General features: G+C 48.5%; 1 protein-coding gene and 1 non-coding gene across 2 annotated transcripts in view; both read left to right on the forward strand.

Annotated features, from left to right (window-relative positions):
* The first annotated feature begins 1,721 nt into the window (after nt 1-1,721).
* LOC132587900 (aromatase) overlaps nt 1,722-22,964 on the forward strand; it is a 31,364-nt gene continuing 10,121 nt past the window's right edge. The window contains exons 1-5 of the mRNA XM_060260305.1: nt 1,722-1,976; nt 6,138-6,288; nt 10,957-11,111; nt 13,308-13,484; nt 21,140-21,254. Coding sequence (XP_060116288.1) covers nt 1,832-1,976; nt 6,138-6,288; nt 10,957-11,111; nt 13,308-13,484; nt 21,140-21,254 — 743 coding nt within the window. The 5' untranslated portion in view covers nt 1,722-1,831. The remainder of the gene's footprint in view (nt 1,977-6,137; nt 6,289-10,956; nt 11,112-13,307; nt 13,485-21,139; nt 21,255-22,964) is intronic.
* TRNAS-GGA (transfer RNA serine (anticodon GGA)) lies at nt 16,625-16,693 on the forward strand. Its single transcript has one exon. It is a non-coding gene; the product is annotated as a tRNA-Ser (tRNA).

A 22,964-nucleotide genomic window follows, 5' to 3' on the forward strand; every position in this document is an offset into this window, starting at 1 on the left:
CTCACAATGCAAGAACTCGTGGGCATTCAATGAAATTGCTGAGCAGTCAAGTTGGAACTGATAAAAGGAAGTCCTTCTTCACCCAAAGGGTGATTAACATGTGGAATTCACTGCCACAGGAGCAGAGCCGGATTAACAATTAGGCCAAGTAGGCATTGGCCTCCGGGCCCCCACGCCTTTAGGGGCCCTGGGCTGGCTTCCCCCCATCCTTGGTTTTCCCTCTGCTTGCTCAGCAACTAAACTGCTCTTTGCCCAGTTTGCTTGGTATGGCTGCTGCTGACGTTGTCGCCAAATTTGCCTCTCTCTGCTTCTCCCCTGCAGCTTTGTCAAAGGGGCTTTTGAGACAATGCCTGAAGGCTGCAGCGGGGGCCGTGGGGCAGGCGCTCAGACTCTGAGATAATTTGTGAGGGGGCACCCAAGATTTTGACTGCCTAGGTGCCTCCACAGGGTTTAATCCAGCACTGCCACAGGAGGTGGTAGACAGCTTCAAGAGGGGAATGGATAAGCATATGGAGCAGACGTCCATCAGTGGCTATTAGCCACAGTGTATTGTTGGAACTCTCTGTCTGGGACAGTGATGCTCAGTGATTCTGGTGCTTGGGAGGAGCACAGTGGGAGGTCTTCTAGCCCCACTGGTGGACCTCTAGATGGCACTTGGGTTTTTTGGCCACTGTGTGACACAAGAGTGTTGGACTGGATGGGCCATTGGCCTGATCCAACATGACTTCTCTTATGTTCTTATGTTTGGAAACCCCACGAGGGGTCATCATAACTCACCTGTGACATGGGGGGGGGGAATCCTCCAAAATACCAGGTGGGCTCTCCTTCCTTGGAGGTTTTTAAACAGAGGCTAGATGGCCATCTGACAGCAATGAAGATCCTGTGAATTTAGGGGGAGGTGTTTGTGAGTTTCCTGCACTGTGCAGGGGGTTGGACTAGATGACCCTGGAGGTCCCTTCCAACTCTATGATTCTATGGCCAGAAGTTGGCTGCAACTTGATGCACTTTCCACCACCACAAAAATTGCATTATACTTACCTGTAACAGTTGAGCCGATAATCATTACACATCAAAGCTGTGTATCAATATGTGTTAACTTAGTTCAGACCGGCTTATTTGTGATAGGGCATTAAGAAGGGAGGGGTATTGCTCCAAGCTAACATCTCCCTTCTGATAACTTCCTTCTGCTTTCATGTTATGCTTTGCTTGTCCTGAGGTGTTATCACCTTGCACGCTATCGAGTTGGCTACATTTAAAACAAATCCAAGCTTTCTGTGATACACAGAACCCAAGTGTGGTCCAACCTGCTATGGAGCACTGGGAAAATCTATCTGAGTTGTTGTCACGATCCAAGGACATTCACAACCCCCAGTTGCAGGTGCTGGGTAGCAAATGTGTGGACAAAAGGCTTCGGAGGGGAGACCTCTGACCACAGCAAAGAATTTAATTTTGTTGGTCTTGCTTGGAAAGTTGGCACCAAGTCAGGGGTCCACGTCACCATTGGCTACTCAAGGGTAGCAGGAAGATAGGAGCTTTGAGGGCCTCCGCTTGCCCTGACAGAAACCTGAGCTTCGATACCAAGGTCAGAAAAATGCTTTGCTATTGCTGGGCATGATATGTATCTTCTCAGCCCCTTGTTTTGACTTGCCGCTTTGGCTGTCTTGTCTAAAACAACCCGCCTTATTATAAAACAAAGCTAATCGGGGAAGAGGTTCATTCTTCAAGGCACTGGGCCAAGCTGAAGGGTGCCTCTGAATCGCGGCGTTTTCTGCTTCTTGTTGGATTTGGCATTTTCTTTTTTGCTCCTGCCCCAGGTTGGCTTTCGGACGAAATGATCGAGGAACCCTTAAACCCAGGCCACTACAACATCAGCCAAGTGGTTTCCGAGACCGTGCCAGCCGTCACTTTGCCTCTCTTGTTGGTGATGGGCTTCCTTTTACTCATGTGGAATTTTGAAGAAACCTCATCAATACCAGGTAACTGGAACCAAGGCCTGTCTGAGGAGTTGGGATCTGAAAAACACGAGTGGCGTATTCACACGTAACGCCCTTCCAATCCACTTTCAGGGCACTTCGCAGCTGGTTTTTATTGTGCAAAATGGCTGAGGATCATTAGAGTGGGTTGAAAGTGCATTATTTGGCATGTGTGAAAGCCACACAGGGGTTTTCCCCCTCCCTCTCTAGGAAGCTGTGGGAACAGCAAATCCTTCAAGTTAAAAGTCGGGTGGGGGCAGTCATGATTGCCTTTCACTTACTAATCTAAATCCATGGCTCTGAGATTTCCTTTTCAAAGGCCGAAAGGAAGTCATGCTGGTCCAGGCCTCTGTGAAACCCACTCACTCCCTCCCTCAGAACCATAGGGCTTCCATTTTAAGTCAACATCCTCCTTGGCCATCTTGCTACATTCTGCCTTCCCTCAGTGTGTGACATTTTTCCCTCAAGTATATCTGTGGTGTAGTGATTAGGAGAGATTTGAGCCCTTCAGTACCTCAGAGACCAACATTTTCAGGGTAGAAGCTTTCAAGACTCAAACCTCCCTTCTTCAGATAGCGGTTAGAGTGACCACCTAGGATGCTGGGAGAGCCAGGTAAGGTTGCCAGCTCTGGACTGGGTAATACCTGGAGATTTTGGGGTGGGTGGAGCCTGAGAAGGGCAGGGGTTGGTGAAGGGAAGGACTTAAATGGGGTATGATGCCACAGAGTCAACCTCCCGAAGCAGCCATTTTCTCCAGGTTGCCTGGAGATCAGTTGCAATAGCAGGAGATCTCCAGTTGCCCCCTGGAGGCTGGCAACCTAATGCCAGGTTTAAATCCCATTCTCTGCCATCAAAGCTTGCTGAGTGACCTTGGGGCAGCCACCTTCCCTCTTGGCTTAGCTAATCACCACAAGGTTATAGCGAGGGACAAAATTGTAAGGGCAGAGGACAACCATATTTGTGATTCTAGGCTCCTTGGAGAAAAAGTGAGATGAAATAAGAGAGGTAGATCTTTTAAAATTATCTTCATTAGTACTGTTTAAAACACTGCTTTGCCATGCTTGGACATGAATTTGCACAACCTCTAATATAACAATGGCTGCATGCTACACGGAGTTATTGAAAGTTCTACCATCTTATTTTCTGTTGGGTTGCCAGGTCCGACTCAAGAAATATCTGGGGACTTTGGGGGTGGAGCCAGGAGCAAGAGTGTGACGAGCACAACTGAACTCTGAAGGGAGTTCTGGCCATCACATTTAAAGGGACCACGCTCTTTTTAAATGCCTTCCCCCCATTTGGAATAATAAAGGATAGGGGCACCTTCTTTTGGGACTCATAGAATTGGACCCCCTGGTTCAATCTTTTTGAAATTTGGGGGGGGGGGGCGAGGAGAGGCACCAGACGCTATGCTGAAAAAATGGTGCCTGTACCTTAAAAACAGCCCCCCAATACCCCAGATACCTACAGATCAATTTTCCATTATACCCTATGGGATCTGGTCTCGATAGGGAATAACAGAGTGCCCAGCAGACATTTCCCGCCCCACTCCTGCTTTCTGATGAGCCTGAAGCGGGGGGAGAGTCTCCAAACTGGGGGATCCCCTGCCCCCACTTGGGGATTGGCAGCCCTATTGTCTACTTCCTGGTTTGTCACACTCATAAGAACGTCCTACATCTCCTTGGTCGCATGTTTTTCTCTCTCTCCCTTTCATTTTATCCTCACAACAAGTCCGTGAGGTAGGTCAATCTGAAAGAAAGCGAGTGGCTTAAGGCAGTTAACTCCATGAGCTGCACGAATGAACGATTCAGAGGAGCCAACCGTGCTAGTCTGTTGCTGCGAAAATAGCAAAGAGTCCAGTAGCACCTTTAAGACTAACAAATTTTATTGTAGCGTAAGCTTTTGAGAAACACAGCTCCCTTCGTCAGATGACTGAATGAGGATTTGAACCCATGTCTTCCCAGCCTGAAATCTTACCTGCTACAGTCTTGGGTTTGTAGAGAAGGATTTAAATTGGAAGATTAATTGGGAAGCAACCCATGATTTCTTCTTCACTACCTGGGCCGGGTCGGGGGAACCGCTCTCAGGGTGCCGTTTCACACACCTTTAGGCACAATCCCTTCAAATGCAAATAGGGTTGCCAATCCCCAGGAGAGGGCAGGAGATACCCTGGCTTGGAGGCCCTCCCCCCGCTTCAGGGCTATCAGAAAGTGGAGGGGGGGGAGGGAAATGTCTGCTGGGAACTCCATTATTCCCTATGGAGACTGATTCCCATAGGGTGTAATGGAGAATTGATCCATGGGTACCTGGGCTAGGGGGGGCTGTTTTTGAAGCAGAGGCACCAAATTTTAACATAGCATCTGGTGCCCCTCCTCAAAACACCCTCCAGGTTTCAAAAAAGATTGGACCAAGGGGTCCAATTCTATGAGCCCTCAAAGAAGGTGCCCCTATCCTTCATTATTTCCAATGGCGGGAAGGCATTTAGGTGTGCTATCCCTTTAAATGTGATGGCCAGCACTCCCTTTGGAGTTCAATCATGCTTGTCACAACCTTGCTCCTGGCTCCACCCCTAAAGTCTCCTGGCTCCACCCCCAGTCCCCGGATATGTCTTGAATTGGACTGGCAACCCTAAATGCAAACTGGTCAAAACAAGCCCCCCCCCACCCTCCCCCCACATTGTACTGCCATCAAAATCCAAGAGAAGCTTCTCTTGTGAACCTCTGCTCTGTTGAAATCTTTTACACTTCAAGGCAGTATCAGAAACAGATATGAACTCCTGCCATTCTTTGAAACCTTGGAACCTTCAAACAATCCACACACTTGGCACAGATGATCAAAATAGACCAGGTTCCCCCATCCTAACCTCATTAGTTTGGAGGCAAGCAAAAGCCCTGCACTGTGCAGGGGTGACCCTGGAAGTCCCTTCTGATTCTACAACTCTATGATTTCAGAGGTGCTGGGTTCCAGCAGTGCGCTTAGAACTGCATTCCATCAAGGGGTCAAGGTCAAGAGTTTGGGCCATTTCTTGGGCCTTTTTTGTAGAAAAAGCCCATCAAGAACCTATTTGCATATTAGGCCACACCTCCTGATACCAAGCCAGCCGGAACTGTGTTCCTGCTCAAAAAAAGCCCTGGGCCATTTCATTCAAAGGGCACCTGGGCCGGGGGGCGTGTATTTCAGGACTTCTGGATGGGGTGAGGGGAAGCCAGTGAGCAAAACAGGTTCAGACTCTGCTGCGTCTGGGGGTGCAGGGTGGGGTCTATATGGTTTCATTACATGCTGCACACATTGCCAACTCTGGGTTGGGAAACTCCTGGAGAATTGAGGGCAGGGCCTTGGGATGGTAGGGTTTGGGGCAGCAAAAACCCCTCGTGACACACACCTGATGCTGCCTTCTACTGAATCAGACCACTTGAGATCAGTATTGTCTACTCCAGTGGTCCCCAATCTTTTTGGCACCAGGGACTGGTTTTGTGGAAGACAATTTTTCCATGGACCGGGAGGTGGGGGGTGGCAGTGATTTTGGGATGATACAATTGTGCACTTTATTTCTATTCGTTTGGTGTGGTGGTTAAGTGTACTGATTCTTATCTGGGAGAACCAGGTTTGATTCCCCACTCCTCCACTTGCACCTGCTGGAATGGCTTTGGGTCAGCCACAGCTCTTGCAGAGCTGTCCTTGAAAGGGCAGCTTCTAGGGAGAGCTCTCTCAGCCCCACCTACCTCACAGGGTGTCTGTCGTGGGGGGAGGAAGGTAAAGGAGATTGTGAGCCACTCTGAGACTCTGAAATTCGGAGTGGAGGGCAGGATATAAATCCATTGTATTGTTGTTGTTGTTGTTGTTACTACTACTACATTGTAATATATAATAAAATAATTATACAACTCACAGCCCGGTTGCTAACAGGCCATGGACCAGTACTGGTCCACAGTCCAGGGTCTCAGGCAGAGGTCTTTCCCATCGCCTACTGCATGGTCCTGTTTGTTTGTTTTTAACTGGAGATGGTGGGGATTGAACCTGGGGCCATCTGCACACCAAGCAGATGCTCTGCCACTGAGCCGCAGCCTTCCCTTCCATCCCAGGCTGTAAAGCAAGTTGAATATCAAGAGTCTTCTATGCCTGCCAATACTAATCAATCCTACTTCCCTCCTCCCCACCCCGCCATAGGGCCTGGCTATTGTATGGGCATCGGCCCGCTTCTGTCGCACTGGAGGTTTCTTTGGATGGGTGTGGGGAGCGCCTGCAACTACTACAACGAGATGTATGGTGAATTCATGAGAGTTTGGATCAACGGAGAAGAGACCCTCATTATTAGCAAGTAAATCTTTGATTTATGCGAACGAGGAAAATTATTGGGGGGGTGCAGGGAGCAGGTTCAATTCCCCGACACTTCCAGTTCAAAGGATCAGGTAGGAAGTGATGGGGGAAACCACCACCTGAGACCCTGGAGAGCAGCTGCCAGCCTGACCTTGATGGACCAAAGACAGCTTCATGGGTTCACGTGACTGGCAATGGTGCTCCGGGTCTCAGGCTGAGCTCTTTCCCATCACCTCCTACCTGAACCTTTTCATCGGACATGCCAGAGATTTGAACCTGGGACCTTCTGCATGCAATGCTGATGCTCTCTTACTGAGCTGTGGCCCCTCTTTAGGAGCCTCTCTTCCAGGGCTTTCCAGGGCATAACTCTTTTACATATTAAGCCACACACCCCTGATGGAGCCAATCCTCCTGGAGCTTACAGTAGGCCCTGTACTAAGAGCCCTATAAGCTCTTGGAGGATTGGCTCCATCAGGGGTGTGTGGCCTAATATGCAAAAAGAGTTACTGCTGCAAAAAATAGCCCCTGCAAGTCTCTTTCAAAGAGCGTGCTTGTTTCATTGAACATATGAACATATGAAGCTGCTTTATACTGAATCAGACCCTCGGTCCATCAAAGTCAGTATTGTCTTCTCAGACTGGCAGCGGCTCTCCAGGGTCTCAAGCTGAGGTTTTTCACATCATTTTGCCTGGACCCTTTTTTGGAGATGCCGAGGATTGAACCTGGGACCTTCTGCTTACCAAGCAGATGCTCCACCACTGAGCCACCATCCCTCCCCTGATTCCTTTGGCAGCCAATGGTGTCATCAAACCCAGACTTCAGGGCAAGTCAAACCCTTAGTGTCTTAGAGCCAGTGATGTTCATTCAGACTTGCATCAGCTCTCCAGAGATTCAGGAGAGGTATTTGGCATCACTTGCTACCTGACCTGATCCTTCTGACTGTAGCCATAACAACTAGTTAATTGGGCTTGTTTTTTTTAAAGGGATTAGACAAAATCATGGAGGTTACCTCTGTTAAAAGATTATTTATCATGATGGTGAAATGGAACTTCCATGTTCAGAAGCAGTGCTCCTTTGAACAGGGCCGGAACTAGGGGGGGCAGAGGGGGGTGATGCCCCGGGAGAAGAAGGATGGGGGGGGGCGCCAAATTGGGTATGGAGTCCATTATATTCTATGGGACCGTAAGATAGAATGGCCCATAAGGGGGGTGCCATTTTTTAATTTTGCCCCCCCCCTCAAAAAACATGTAGATCCGGTCCTGCCTTTGAAGGCCCATCACTTGGGGCAGCAGCGGAAGCTGGCTTTGGACGCTGAGCCCCTACTGTAGACCCTCCAGGTTGACGGATGAAATGGATCTGATGCATAGCATCCACCCTCTTCTGTTTATATATCGGGCAACAAGAAGAAATTGCCGATTCTTAAACAAAAGGAGCTGGTCTTTCTAAGCTGAGTCGGACTTATTTTCCACAGGGCGTCCTCAGTATCACAGCAACAATCTCATTAACATGTTGATTGTGGTGTCCTTTGAGTGTTAAGTGGCCCTGTGGCACAGAGTGGTAAAGCTGCAGTACTGCAGTCCTAAGCTCTGCTCACGACCTGAGTTTGATCCTGGCAGAAGCTGAGTACAGGTAGCCGGCTCGAGGTTGACTCAGCCTTCCATCCTTCCGAGGTCAGTAAAATGAGTACCCAGCTTGCTGGGGGGGAAGTGTAGATGACCGGGGAAGGCAATGGCAAACCACCCCGTAAAAAGTCTGCCGTGAAAACGTTGTGAAAGCAACGTCACCCCAGAGTCAGAAACGACTGGTGCTTGCACAGGGGACCTCCTTTACCTTTTTTTTTTAATGTTAAGGGAGCCCAATGCCTCCCAAAGGAAAATCCAAGTGAAACACACCTGAAGCAAAGGAGCTTGCAAAAAGAATACAAACACGGATCCCACCTGACTTTTCCTGTGCTGCACTGTTGCTGCAATCTCTGAGACATTTTTAAGCCTATAGCTCCCTCTACAGGAAATTCAGATGAATCTGTGCTAGAATAACAGCTGACCAAGCTGCAGGTGGGGAGCTGTGCTGGTCTGAAGCAGCAGAACAAAGTTTGAGTCCAGTGGCATCTTTAAGGCCAACAAAGTTTAAAATATAAGCAGGCACATAAAAGTTTATACCCAGAGTTAAACTTTGAACATATGAAGCTGCCTTATACTGAATCAGACCTTTGGTCCATCAAAGTCAGTATTGTCTTCTCAGACTGGCAGCGGCTCTCCAGGGTCGCAAGCTGAGGCTTTTCACACCTATTTGCCTGGACCCTTTTTTGGAGATGCCAGGGATTGAACCTGGGACCTTCTGCTTCCCAAGCAGATGCTCTACCACTGAGCCACCGTCCCTCCCCCTTTGTTGGTCTTCAATGTGCCAGTGGACTCCAACTTTGTTCAACTGTTTCAGACCAATGCAGCTACCTCACCTGAATCTAATAGAACAGAATATAACAGCTGTGCAGCTAACACCTTCTACAATATCTGCAGTTAGCATGAGATCATATTAAAAGCCATTTTAAGTCATCCTAAAATCCATCCCAAAAGAACTCCAAGGCCATAATGAATAAGATTGCCAGCTGACCAAAAAAAAAAGACAATGCCCTGTTCCTTTGCCTTTAACAGTAGCTCTGTAGAAATCAGAAATCAGCTTTTCGTGGTGGTAGAAATCAGCTTTTTGTGGTGTACAGGTCAGCATTATCTCCTGCTAGCACTGAGTCACTGTTAGAGGGACAAGAGCAGAGAAGGGTAAAAAAGAATTGGCAAATATAGCAACCAGCATCAAAACCAAAGTGCTTCCTTTCTGTTAATTATCCTTCTTTGACGTTTTCAAACAGAGGCTAGATGCCCATAGGTAGCCCCGGGGTGCAGAGTGGTAAAGCTGCAGTACTGCAGTCCTAAGCTCTGCTCACAACCTGAGTTCGATCCTGGCAGAAGCTGGGTTCAGGTAGACGGCCCAAGGTTGACTCAGCCTTCCATCCTTCCAAGGTCGGCAAAATGAGTACCCAGCTTTGCTGTGGGGAAACTGTAGGTGACTGGGGAAAGCAATGGCAAACCACCCTGTAAAGTCTGCCATGAAAATGTTGTGAAAGCAACGTCACCCCAGAGTCGGAAACGACTGGTGCTTGCACAGACGACTGCCTTTACCTTTTTAGATGCCCATATGACAGCAGACTGTAAATCACTTCTCAAAACTAAGCCAGCTGGCAGCTTGGAGAATGCATGTAAAGTTAAAGTTGCTTTCTTTCCATCTTTCTCTCCCCCTTCCCTCCCCCAACCATCTTCCTTCCTTCTTTCCTTCCTTCCTTCCCTCCATCCCTTCCTCCCTCAAACACCTGACATTCAGGCCTTGTGGCTCTTAAACATCTGTGGCTCTTAATGGTATGCAAGTTTGGCCGCCCGTGGTATAATGGCATAGAACTCACCCTGCAAAGCAGCCATTTTCTGCAAGGGGACCCATCTCTGTCATCTGGAGATGGGTTATAATCCCAGGAGATCTCCAGGGCCCACCTACTTTTGGCAGCACCAGGGCCCATTCCAGATGTTAGAGGGCCCTGGGCAGAGAGCATCCACGTGGTCTCCTTTCCCTGCCCTTTCCACCACACTGCCCCCTCCGGTCCGTGCCTCCTTGTCCTTTCCCAACTACTGACCCATGTGCCTCTGCATCCTTTCCCCACCAACTCGCAAGCTTTCTCACCACCCATGCTCACAGCCACCTGAACCACCCGCAGGCCTTTCTCGGACAATGGTGGCCACCAGGCAGTCAGTCCATACAGCTGGGAGTGGGAAAGGTCAGACAGGTGGGGAGCGTATAGGGTTGCCAATCCCCAGGTGGGAGCAGGGGATCCCCCGGTTTGGAGACCCTCCCCCCACTTCAGGGTCACCAGAAAGCAGGGGGGAGAGGGAAATGTCTGCTGGACACTTCATTATTCCCAATGGAGATTGATTCCAATAGGGCAGGGGTGGCCAAGGGTAGCTCTCCAGATGTTTTTTGCCTACAACTCCCATCAGCCCCAGCCATTGGCCATGCTGGCTGGGGCTGATGGGAGTTGTAGGCAAAAAGCATCTGGAGAGCTACCCTTGGCCACCCCTGCAATAGGGTATAATGGGGAATTGATTCATGGGTATCTGCGGCTCAGGGGGGGCTGTTTTTTGAGGCAGAGGCACACATTTTCAGCATAGCATCCAGTGCCTCTCCCCAAAATACCCTCCAAGTTTCAAAAAGATTGGACCAGGGGGGTCCAATTCTATGAGGCCCAAAAGAAGGTGCCTCTATCCTTCATTATTTCCAATGGAGGGAAGGCATTTAAATGATGTGCGGTCCTTTTAAATGTGATGGCCAGAACTCCCTTTGGATTCAATTATGCTTGTCACACCCTTGCTCCTGGCTCCACCCCCCAAGTCTCCTGCCTCCACTCCCAAAGTTTCCAGAGATTTCTTCAACTGGACTTGGCAACCCTAGGAGCATAGGGGAGGCATATGGGCAGATGCATCAGTAGAGTGGGCTCGGCCTGTTGCCCTGGGGTCCTGGCAGCTGCCCCACCTCAGGGTGTGTTGACACAGGCTCTGGGCAGAGCAGAACGTATCCGTGGAGGAAGAAGGCTGGCCTGCTGGACTCCATGTCCTTTCCTTCCACTTCCTAGATCTTCGAGCATGTTCCACGTGATGAAACACGGACACTACATCTCCAGATTCGGGAGCAAGCTGGGCCTAAAGTGTATTGGGATGCACGAGAACGGCATCATTTTCAACAACAACCCGGCTCTTTGGAAAGAAATCCGCCCCTTCTTCACCAAAGGTAAATGGCAGAGGCTGCGATCGAGGACACTTTCCTTGCGGGGGGGGGCAGGGGGGCAAGACCCACTGCATAATATGGGAACTATCGGCCTGCTGAAGATTTCTCCCACAGCTTCCGTTCTTCCCACCTTAGCATTTATTTCTCTTTCCTGTAATGGTAGTTGGAATCATAACAGGGTAACGGTACAATTGTCAGGCCAAATAGTACCTTGCAGAGGCCTTACTAGTAGGGTTGCCAGGTCCAATTCAAGAAACATCTGGGGACTTTGGGGGTGGAGCCGGAAGACTTTAAGGGTGGAGCCAGGAGAAAGGGTGTGACATGCATAATTGAACTCCAAAGGGAGTTCTGGCCATCACATTGAAGGGACTGCACACCTTTTAAATGCCTTCCCTCCATTGGAAATAATGGATAGGGGCACCTTCTTTGGGGACTCACAGAATTGGACCCCCTGGTCCAATCTTTTTTAAACTTGGAGGATGTTTTGAGGAGAGGCACCAGATGCCATGCTGAAAATTTGGTGCCTCTTCCTCACAAAACGCCCCCCCCCCCCAGCGTCTCAGATACCCGCAGATCAATTCTTCATTATACCCTATGGAAATCGGTCTCCATAAGGAATCATGGAATGCCCAGCAGACATTTCCCTTCCCTCCTCCACTGCTTTCTGATGACCCTGAAGCAGGGGGAGGGCCTCTAAACCAGGGTATCGCATCTTCAGGTAGGGCCTGGGGATCCCCTGGAGTTACAGCTCATCTCCAGGCTCCAGAGATCAGCTCCCCTGGAGGAAATGGCCCTTTTGGAGAGTGGGCTCTGTGGCATTGCATCCCGCTGAGGTCCCTGGCCTCCCCAAGCTGCACTTCCAAATCTCTAGGAGTTTCCCAGCCTGGCTCTCGCAACCCTCGGGGGGGTAAGTGTGGCATTTTCCATCCAGGAAACAGCACTTGGTAGGGGTTGCCAGCCTCCAGGCAGGACCTGGATATCCCCACTTTCGCAACAGAGCTCCAGCTGGCAGAGAGCAGTTCCCCTGGGGGAAAAAAATAGCTGCTTTGATATAAATCCAATATCATCTTCTTCTTCCTTCCCCAAACCTGCCCTCTCCTGGATCCACCCCCAAAGTCTCCAGGTATTTCCCAACACAGAGCTGGCAGCCCTACAACCCAGGCCATTGCAGGGTCCTAGGTGGCAGTTTATAGCCGTTGAATTAGATCCAAGTGGGCAGCCCTGTTGGTCTGAAGCAGTAGAACAAAGCAGGAGTCAAGCAGCACCGTTAAGACCAACAAAGGCGCTGTTCAACAATTGAATTACTTATCAGAGGATCCAGTCACATGAGAAAGCTTTTTGCAGGGCATCTAAAGGCTTCACTGGGCCAACTCATGCTCGAAGACCCACCACGGGAAAGGATGGAATGAGCTCCTAGTAGAATGAGGTCCCCCTGGAGATCCGGGCCCTGCGGGACTTCTCTAAGTTTCACAGGGCTTGTAAGACGGAGCTCTTCCACCAGGCTTTTAATTGATCCAGCGGGTGTCCCCTGAAGTCATCGCTGCCCCCAGCACCTTATCAGCACCTTACCATCTAGATGCTTATGTTATGCTGAATACTACCAGCTTATATGTGGTTTAAGAGCCCCGTGGCGCAGAGTGGTAAAGCTGCAGTACTGCAGTCGGAGCCCTCTGCTCACAACCTGAGTTTGATCCCAGCAGAAGCTGGTTCAGGTAGCCAGCCCCAGGTTGACTCAGCCTTCCATCCTTCCGAGGTCAGTAAAATGAGCACCCAGCTTGCCGGGGGGGGGGGGGGGGAGCGTAGATGACTAGGGAAGGCAATGGCAAATCACCCCGTAAAAAGTCTGCCGTGAAAACGTTGTGAAAGCGACGTCACCCCAGAGTCGGAAACGACTGGTGCTCGCACAGGGGACTACCTTTATTTTTATATGTGGTTTATGACTTGTTGCCAATGATATGGATCATGGTTTCTGTTAATTCTGTAATTATGATATTATCTAGTCTGGATGTGGGTTGTTTAATGTTTCTGTAAGATTTTTAATGTTGTAAGCTGCCCAAAGCTCGCTTGCGGGATAGGGTGGGGTATAAATCAAAAAATTAAATTAAAGGATCTGTCCTTGGACTGTGCCCAAAGGATCTAGGGTTTTTACTACCAAATTTGATAGATTATAATGATTTTAATTCCTTTGTGAAATTCCAGCTCTGTCGGGTCCAGGTCTTGTGAGGATGATTGCTATTTGCGTTGACTCAACGAGAGAACATCTGGATCGTCTGGAGGAGGTGACGACCGAGTTGGGAAACATCAACGCCCTGAATCTTATGAGGTGTATCATGCTGGATACATCAAACAGGCTTTTTCTGGGGATTCCTCTTGACGGTACTCAGTTATTTTTCCCCCCTTTATGATTCTCCATGATTCCATTTCTAATGTCTAACCCAGAGGTGTCAAACATCCAGCCCATGGGCCAAAACTGGCCCACCCAGGGTTTCAGTCTCCCCGTGGCTCTCTTCTCCCATCCCTCTCCTTCCCTGTCAGTCCTTACCTTTCAGAGCTCAAGCTGGAGCTGCCGCTGAGCACAAGAAGCGGAGGGTGGGTCTGCCAAACTTCCCAGCTCCTCAGCAGAAGCTCCACTAGGTTCCTTTGAAAATCATTGCAACACAAAAATTGCAAACAAAATGCAGAATGGATTTTCCGTTCCCAGTCTAGCCTGTCTGACCACAGAGACCTAAATGGAAAATCCAGTCCGCATCTTCTTTGCAACTTTTTTGGTTCTACAATGTATTTCAATGGAGTCCATGCAAGTCAGTTTGCATATTTGGCTCCTATTATTTCTAAAGGACCTTCAAGCCTCTTCTACTATCTCAAACTACCTTGTAAAAAAACTTGAGACCCTGCCTGGAGAGTCGCAGGCACTGTGAGTAGACGAGGGGGGGCGGAGCTTGCAATGCCCAGCCATTTCATGTTTTCCTAGCTCAGAGCAAGAGAGAGAGAGAGTTTGTATTTTTAGTTTCTGCTGTGATTTTTGTGCTTTTCTTTGATGTTTTATTCTTATAAATTGCACTGCCAAATCTCACTATTCCCCCACCTCTCCATTTTAGGCAGTAGGGTTGCCAGGTCACCCTGCTCACCGGCGGGAGATGGAGGGTAGCGTTGACAAATCCAAGTTGGGAAACTCCTGGAGATTTGGAGATGAAGCTTGGGGAGGACAGGGACTTCCGTGGGTCCAATGCCATACAGTCCACCCTCCAAAGCATCCCTTTTCTCCTGGAGAACTGAGCTCTGTAGTCTGGTGATGAGCAGTAATTCCGGGGGATCCCCAGGTCTCACCTGGAGGATGGCATCCCTAGCGGCAGGCATCTTTTAAGGGGCAGGAGGGTAATTTGAGAGGTGTCAGATATAAAAGATTGTTAAATAAATATAGCATTACAAGGCTGTTTTACATGTTTATATTTTCAGGGTTTTTTTAAATACCTTTAATTATGTTTGTGTGTGCCTTTATAAACTTTCTATCTCCACTATTGGTCATTGCATTTTATGACACACATTACCCCGCTTGATAAAGTCCCATTTGTGTCAGATCCGACCCTCATAACAAATGAATTCAACACCCCTGGTCTAACCAGAAAGTGGGTTGTAAGAAAGTATTTGCATAGGCAAACGAAGGGGACTAAGACTCAGTGTCATGAAGGCCTCTCTGCGACTCTAAATCAAGGTCTTGTTCATCTTGTCACTGGAAGCAAATGCATTGGGCTACTTCCTGCAGGTAAGGGATGTGCATTCAGATGTTAAAGACCCCCTTTGTTCATGTCCTTGTTATAACTCATCTGATCTGAAAAGAATACTATGGTATTCAAAGATCTTCAGATGGGGCTGTTTCTCTGGCACCTGGTAGTCTGGCCTAAGGAGGAGTAAGAGAGAATAGTTTCAGAGGAATGTAACTGACAGCAGAGTTCTTTTTGTAGCAGGGACTTCTTTGCATATTAGGCCACACCTCTCCAATGTAGCCAATCCTTCAAGAGCTTACGGGACTCTTAAGTACAGAGCCTACTGAGAGCTCCAGGAGGATTGGCTACATCAGGGGGGGGGGTGGCCTAATATGCAAAGGAGTTCCTGCTACAAAAACAGCCCTGATTGACAGGGGAGTTGCCTAATGAGCAGAGTTATATTGATCTTGCCACACAAGAGGATGGCACTGATTGGTCTGCCATTCCAAAAATGTTTCTCACAGAGACATTGGTGGCCTGGAGAAGGCTTTGATTCTATGTAAGCAGTGACTTTTTTTTAAGGGAGAGATGTGCACATAGCTTCAATGTCCTCTTCACAGGAAGGATTTTCAGCCAGAGCTTGTATGGAGTTAAATTCTGTGCCAACCGGAGGTGGAATTCTAGCAGGAGCTTCTTTGCATAGAAGGCCACGTACCCCTGATGCAACCAATCCTCCAAGAGCTTACGATGCTCTTTTTTGTAAGCTCTTGGAGGATTGGCTACATCAGGGGTGTGTGGCCTAATATGCAAATGAGCTCCTGCTAGAATTCCACCCCTGGTGCCAACCACGTTCAAAGTTTGTCAAAGCCCTAAAATTAGAAGGTTCAGTGGCAGCCAAAAGCTATCAAATGGGGGCAAGGGAGGAGAACCAGCTTCAGCTGAACTGAACAGTGAGAGATTTTCTTGCAGGAATCTGCGAGTCCCAGGCATGGTGTTTTTGCAAGGAATTATTTTTATCATGTGGTCAAGCCAAAGCAGCATCTCTGTGAGATTTGTGTGGGAGAAAGCTTTGCTTATATTTTCATCCGGCATCGTTTCTTTCCTCCAGCTAAGTAGGACTAAACAGTCTGCTAATCTAACAAAAGTACTGAATGATGCTGCTATCCGCAACACAGTGTAGCAACATAACTGCAATATCTGTAGTGGCTAATGGCTAACATGAGAGAGTCAAGCCATTCCCTGCCCCCCTCCCAATTGCCAAATGTGTAAAAGTAGCATAATTATTCAGAAGTGATAGGAAAGTGTTTTGCACATGCTCAGAGGCGTTATCAGTGTTTTTCTCCATACTCCAACATAAACTTCCAAATTTCTAGTTCTATTATTATGGGAGGAGGGGGGAATTCTCTCTAGCAACTTTTCCCAACCCCTGCAAAATTTCACAAACTTAATTGGGTGGGGACAGAGGGTATATTTAGCCTGGACAGGAGACAACTGAAATGTGATATGATAACGTTGGAGAAACATTAACTGAGGGGTGATATGATAGAGGTTTACAAGATTATACATGGGATAGAAAAGGTAGAGAAAGAAGTACTTTTCTCCCTTTCTCACAATACAATTCATTGAGCACTCAATGAAATTGCTGAGCAGTCAGGTTAGAACTGATAAAAGGAAATACTTCTTCACCTAAAGGGTGATTAACACATGGAATTCAATGCCACAAGAGGTGGTGGTAGCTGCAAGCATAGACAGCTTCAAGAGAGGATTGGATAAACATATGGAGCAGAGGTCTATCAGCAGCTATTAGCAACAGCGGTGGCTCAGTGGTAGAGCATCTGCTTGGAAAGCAGAAGGTCCCAGGTTCAATCCCTGGCATCTCCAAAAAAAGGGTCCAGGCAAAAAGGTGTGAAAAATCTCAGCTTGAGACCCTGGAGAGCCGCTGCCAGTCTGAGTAGACAATATTGACTTTGATGGACCAAGGGTCTGATTCAGTATAAGGCAGCTTCATATGTTCATATGTTCAACAGTGTACTGTTGGAACTCTCTGTCTGGGACAGTGATGCTCTGTATTCTTGGTACTTGGGGGGGAGCACAGTGGGAGGGCTTCTAGTGTCCTGACCCCACTGATGAACCTCCTGATGGCACCTGGGGTTTCTTTGGTCACCGTGGGACACGGAATGTTGGACTGGGTGGGCCACTGGCCTGATCCAACATGGCTTCTCTTATGTTCTCTTATGATAACCATCAAGTATTTGAAGGGCTATCACAGAGATGACGGACTGGAGTAATTTTCTGTAAACTTTAAAGGGACTGCACAAGACAGCAGAGCAAGCTGCTCTCCACTGCCCAGCTGTTTTCGTGGGTTTTGTGGAGAACAGTCTGGTAATCTGACAAAAGCATTGAATGATGCCGGTATCCACACCACATTGTAGCAACTGGAAGCCCCCTTAAGCCCTGGTTTCTGCTCTATCCATAAACTGCCACAAACCGCTTTAAAAGTTCATGGAAGTTCATGATGGTAGTAGACCTGTGATGAACTTCAGTTTGAGAACCACAAATGGCACAAAATTTGTGGTTCAGTTTGTTCCCATCCCTACGGAACAGTCCTTAGCTAAACATTAGGGGAAACTTCCTGAAAGTTAGAGCAATGGAACAGGCTTCCTGGGGAGGTGGTGGGCTCTCCTTCTTTGGAGATTTCTAAGCAGAGGCTAGATGGCCATCTGACAGCAATGCTGATTCTGCAACTCACTGGGCGTTTTCGCACTGACCTTAATCGGTAGCGACGCCCCTCTTCACCGCGCAGGATCTGCGCAGATTTCGCACTAATTGCCGCGGAGCACCCGGAAGAGCCGGAAAGTCCTGCGGCTTTTGCGGCGCAAATGGAAACTGGTTTTTGGCGGTTTCCGTTTGCGCCGCAAAAGCCGCGGGACTTTCCAGCTCTTCCGGGTGCTCCGCGGCAATTAGTGCGAAATCCGCGCAGATCCTACACGGTGAAGAGGGGCGTCGCTACCGATTAAGGTCTGTGCGAAAACGCTCATTATGAATTTAGGCAGATTGTGAGATGGAGAGCAGAAAGAGATGAGCCAGCGCTTGGCTCCTGTGGCCTTTTCTTCACACCCAAAGAATGCTGATTGTCATTTTGGGGTCAGGACAGAATTTTCCTACAAGCCAGATTGGCCAGAGATCTTGAAGGTTTTCTGCCTCCTCTGGGCATACAGCAGTACCACTGGGGGAAGGAAGTTGTGGATTTCCTGCATTGTGTAGGGGGTGGGACTAGATGACGCTTGAGGTCTCAAGATCTAGAGGTTCTATTTTTCTAGGGAGGAGGGAACCTTTAGCCAAGGGGTGGCCAAACTGCAGCTTGGGAGCCACATGTGGCTCTTTCACACATATTGTGTGGCTCTCAAAGCCCCCACTGCTTCATTGGCTGGCTTGGAAAAGGCTTTTCTCTCTTTAAATCACTTCTCCAAGCCAAGTCAGCTGGCAGCTTGGAGAATACATTTAAAGTTAAAGCTTCTTTCTTTCCACCTCTCCCTCCCCCCTCTATTTGCCTTCCTTCCTTCCTGTCCTGTCCTGTGGCTCTCAGACGTCTGGTGTTCATGTCTTGCGGCTCTCAAACATCTGATGTTTATTCCATGTGGCTCTTACATTAAGCAACTTTGGTCACCCCTGCTTCAGCCCATTCCTTCCCTAAAATTTTCTGTTAGTCCTGATGGAGAAAACTTGCAGGTATCCATATTTCTTTCCACAGCATAAACAAACACAGCTTGTGAGTGAGCTGTGAGAAAATGGCAAGGAAAGAGAGGTTTCAGATTCTCCCCTCTTCCCGCAAATCCACTGTGATAAAGTAGTCCTGACAGCTAAATCTGCAACAGAAAAAAGCCATTTAAAACAAACAAGGAAGAGTCTGTAGCCTTTAGCAGAGCCCCCTCTCTCAGCCAAAACTGAAAACTGTTTTAGGCTCCCTTGGTAGGGTAAGGGCAGCACTTGATGGTTATGATACGTAGAGGTATCGAAATGCTTTAAAAGCTTCCTTAGCACAGTCAGAATTCCACTGGTCGGTTATCCAATCCCTTACCAAACGCCACTACAAATCTAACAGCCATGCATATCGGTTATTAAGCGCCATCTAAAAACTTTCTCAAGATTGTACTTCAACTATAAAACAATGCCAAGTATTTTTCAAATATGGATTTCAAATGCTCACGCACACACTAAATAGAGTAAAATATAAAATATTTGCTAAGGATTCAGAAGCAGAGAATATTCAACAATACAGTTTGCGGGGGGCAGGGGGGATCAGTGAATTCAACTCAGCTGCATACCTGGGTATACTGAAGCATACAGAACTCCCCCCAGTCTATTCAGCACACACACACACCCAACTTTTCCACCTGATACAAGGAATAGGAGAGGAACCGAGAAGGAATTCAGAATGAGTAATGGAAATTTCTTGCCAAAGGTCCGAATAAAAGCTTTATGGACTGATAAAACGAAACGCCACAGTCTAGGCTGCATTGGACGATGCCAGGTTGATTCCCTACGAGGATCTGCAGGGGGAGATGGTACCATTTCTAGCATCTACAGAGATGTTCTCTCCCACCTTTGCTCGAAGTAGCTCAGTGCACCATGCATGGGACTTCCCTTCCCTCTTCCATTTAATCCAGTGTGTTCTCAACCTGTGGGATGAGACCCAGAAGTGGGGCGTGAAGCCGCTGAAAGTAGACCATGGACCAGCCCTCCCCTAACGGCCACCCCTGCCCTTTCCACTGCTCTTTTTTGTATTTTGAAAACCAAGATCTGATCCTGGAAGCAGTATCTTCCATGTCATACACTAGTTGGCATTTTTTTTCTTTACTGAATACACATTTTGATCAAGTAAAATGTGTCTTGGTGGTTACTGCAGTGAGTTTCTTAGGATATTATGGGGGATTACAGGACGTCAAAGAGAAGGAAGGGGGGGCAAAGGCAATAATGTAACTTCCACATGCAAAGGCTGTGTATTCTGGCATGCTTGGAGTTTGTAGTGGGGGTGGCTGCATCCTGTGTGCGAAGCTGGCTTCTCAAAACACCTGGTGAGCCACCGCAGAAAACGGAATGCTGAACTAGAGGGATGCCTGCCAAGGTCATAGTTTGCCTGGGAAGCAAAAAAAAAAAAATCTTGATCCAACCATGGGTCACCATACCAAGCAAATTTAGATTTGTGGGTAGGGCTGCCAATCCCTAGGCCAGGGGCAGGGGATCTCCTAGTTTGGAGGCCCTCCCCCCACCTCAGGCTTAGCAGAAAGCAGGGGGGAGGAGGAAATGTCTGCTGGACATTCCATTATACCCTATGGAGATTGGTTCCCACAAGGTATAATGGAAAATCGATCCTTGGGTATCTGGGGCTCTGCGTGGGCTGTTTTTTGAGGTAGAGGCACCAAACTTGCAGCATAGCATCCAGTGCCTCTCGTAACCCCCCCACCACCACCACCAAGTTTCAAAAAGATTGGACTGGAGGTCTAATTCTATGAGCTCCAAAAGAAGGTGACCCTATCCTCCAGTAATTCCAAATGGAGGGAAGGCATTTAAATGTGTGCGGTCCCTTTAAATGTAATGGTCAGAACTCCCTTTGGAATTCAATCATGCTTGTCACAACCTTGCTCCTGGCTCCACCCCCAGAGACTCCAGATACTTCTTGAGTCACGCCTGGCAACCGTATTTGTGGGTTGCCATATCAAAAAGACTAGGAACCGCTGATTTAATCCATGCAACCCTTTGTGATGTAGGCAAGGTAACTAGCCCTCCAGCGCCAGTTCCAAGTGATAGGTGGAAAAAAATGGCCAGAAGGCCAATGGCATGACATCGTACCATTTTAGGAGTCACCAGAAACTCTGTGGTTGAACCATAGAGTTTCCAGCCATTCCTAGAGCAGCATGATGTCACTTCCGGGTTTTCCCAGAAGGGACATCACACCGACACTGATGGCCACCGATACACACACCCCGTGTCCCTACCCCTATAATCTCTACTGGTTGAGAGACCATGCTAGGGAACCCTACACCTCATTTCATTTCGTTGCTCTCTTTTTGTTGAGAACAATGACAATAAATTCATCTATCATCTATCTATCATGTAGTTAGGCTGAGAGAGCAACTGATTGTCCCAAAGTCGCCCAGTGAGCTTCGATGGCTGAACTGTGATCTGAACCAACATCTTTCTCTAGCCTCTTAGCTCAGCTCTCTAACCACCAGACACACTGGCTCCTTGGATTAGCCCTGACTCAACAAAGGGCATGGTGCATTCCAGGGGTGCCTTCCACTTACATTTCCGTCTTATGTCTTCCAGAAAATGCCATCGTGCTCAAAATTCAAAACTACTTTGACGCTTGGCAAGCGCTTCTGCTGAAACCCGACATCTTCTTTAAGATTTCGTGGCTGTACAAGAAATATGAGACGTCTGTGTAAGTAGCCGCGATCACTGGACGGTTGGGAGTCATGCTGTTGTGCAAAAGGAGGGTCAAAAAGAGAGCTAGTTTGGTGCAGTGGTTAAGTGCACATACTCTCATCTGGGAGAACCGGGTTCGATTCCCAACTCCTTCACTTGCACCTGCTGGAACAGCCTTGGGCTAGCCATAGCTCTTGTAGGAGTTGTCCTTGAAAGGGCAGCTGCTGCAAGAGCTCTCTCAACCCCACCCACCTCACAGGGTGCCTGTTGTGTGTGGGGGGGGGGAAGGTAAAGGAGATTGTGACCACTCTGAGATTCAGAGTATAGGGCGGGATATAAATCCAATATCTTCTTCTTCTTCCCCTAAACTGAAGGTGGGCCAGGAAGGCTGAAAGGAAACCATGAGTTTCTTTCACACAGGCTGAATCATGCACTTTCAGTCCGCTTTGCAACTGGATTTTCTTGACGTAACTTTCATGCATGTTGAGTAATGCACTTTCAGTCTACTTTAGCAACCGTTTGCAACTGGATTTTGCTGCTGTTTTATGCAGTAAAATCCAGTTGTAAAGTGCACTGAAAGTGGATTATTCAGATTGGGTGAAAGTGCTTGGATTTGGCCACAGAGCAGCTTTAAAGTTTAGCATGACCAAATTGATGTGGCTTTGTGGGCAGTCTTGCCTACCTCTGTGCCCTTGTTTTGATCCTCTATATTGGCACCAACCTGACTCCTTCTGTGCCCTTTTAATGCCTAGCACACTGGTAAATAAACAGAACACAGGGTAGGTAGGGCTGCCAACCCTCAGGTGGTACCTAGAGATCTCCTGCTATTACAGTTGCTCTCCAGATGGCCAAGATCAGTTCCCCTGAAGAAAATGACAACTTTGGAGGCTATACTCTATGCCATTGTACCATGCTGAAGTCCCTCCGCTTTCCAAACCACACCCTCTCAAGGCTCCACCCCCAAAATCTCCAGGTATTTACCAATCCAGAGCTGGCAATCCTAATCACAGGCTTCTGTTCCCATCAGACTCTGCAAAAGGTGGAACACAAGCTCTATGTTTTGCCTGAGGGAGAACAGGTTCTTATTTAGTAGAGTTGTCTTTAGGAAGAGCCCTGCTGGATCCATCTAGTCCAGCCTCCTGTCTCACACAGTGGCCAGCCAGTTCCTCCGGAGTGCCAACAACAGGGCAGAGAGGCCAAGGCCTTCCCCTGAGAAGAACACCAGAAGAGCCCTGCTGGGTCAGACCAGGGAGGGTCCATCTAGTCCAGCCTCCTGTCTCACACAGTGCCCAACCACTTCCTCTGGAGGGCCAACCACAGGGCAGAGAGGCTGAGACCTTCATAAGAACATCATAAGAGCCCTGCTGGATCAGACCAGTGAAGGTTCATCTAGTCCAGCTTCCTGTCTCACACAGTGGCCATCCACTTCCTCTGGAGGGCCAACCACAGGGCAGAGAGGCCGAGGCCTTCGCCTAAGAAGAACACCAGAAGAGCCCTGCTGGGTCAGACCAGGGAGGTCCATCTAGTCCAGCCTCCTGTCTCACACAGTGGCCAGCCGATTCCTCTGGAGGGCCAACCACAGGGCAGAGAGGCCGAGGCCTTCCCCTGAGAAGAACACCAGAAGAGCCCTGCTGGGTCAGACCAGGGAGGTCCATCTAGTCCAGCCTTCTGTCTCACACAGTGGCCAGCCGATTCCTCTGGAGGGCTAACCACAGGGTAGAGAGAC

The sequence above is a fragment of the Heteronotia binoei genome, chromosome 19, assembly GCF_032191835.1.
Source record: "Heteronotia binoei isolate CCM8104 ecotype False Entrance Well chromosome 19, APGP_CSIRO_Hbin_v1, whole genome shotgun sequence".
Lineage (NCBI taxonomy): Eukaryota > Metazoa > Chordata > Lepidosauria > Squamata > Gekkonidae > Heteronotia > Heteronotia binoei.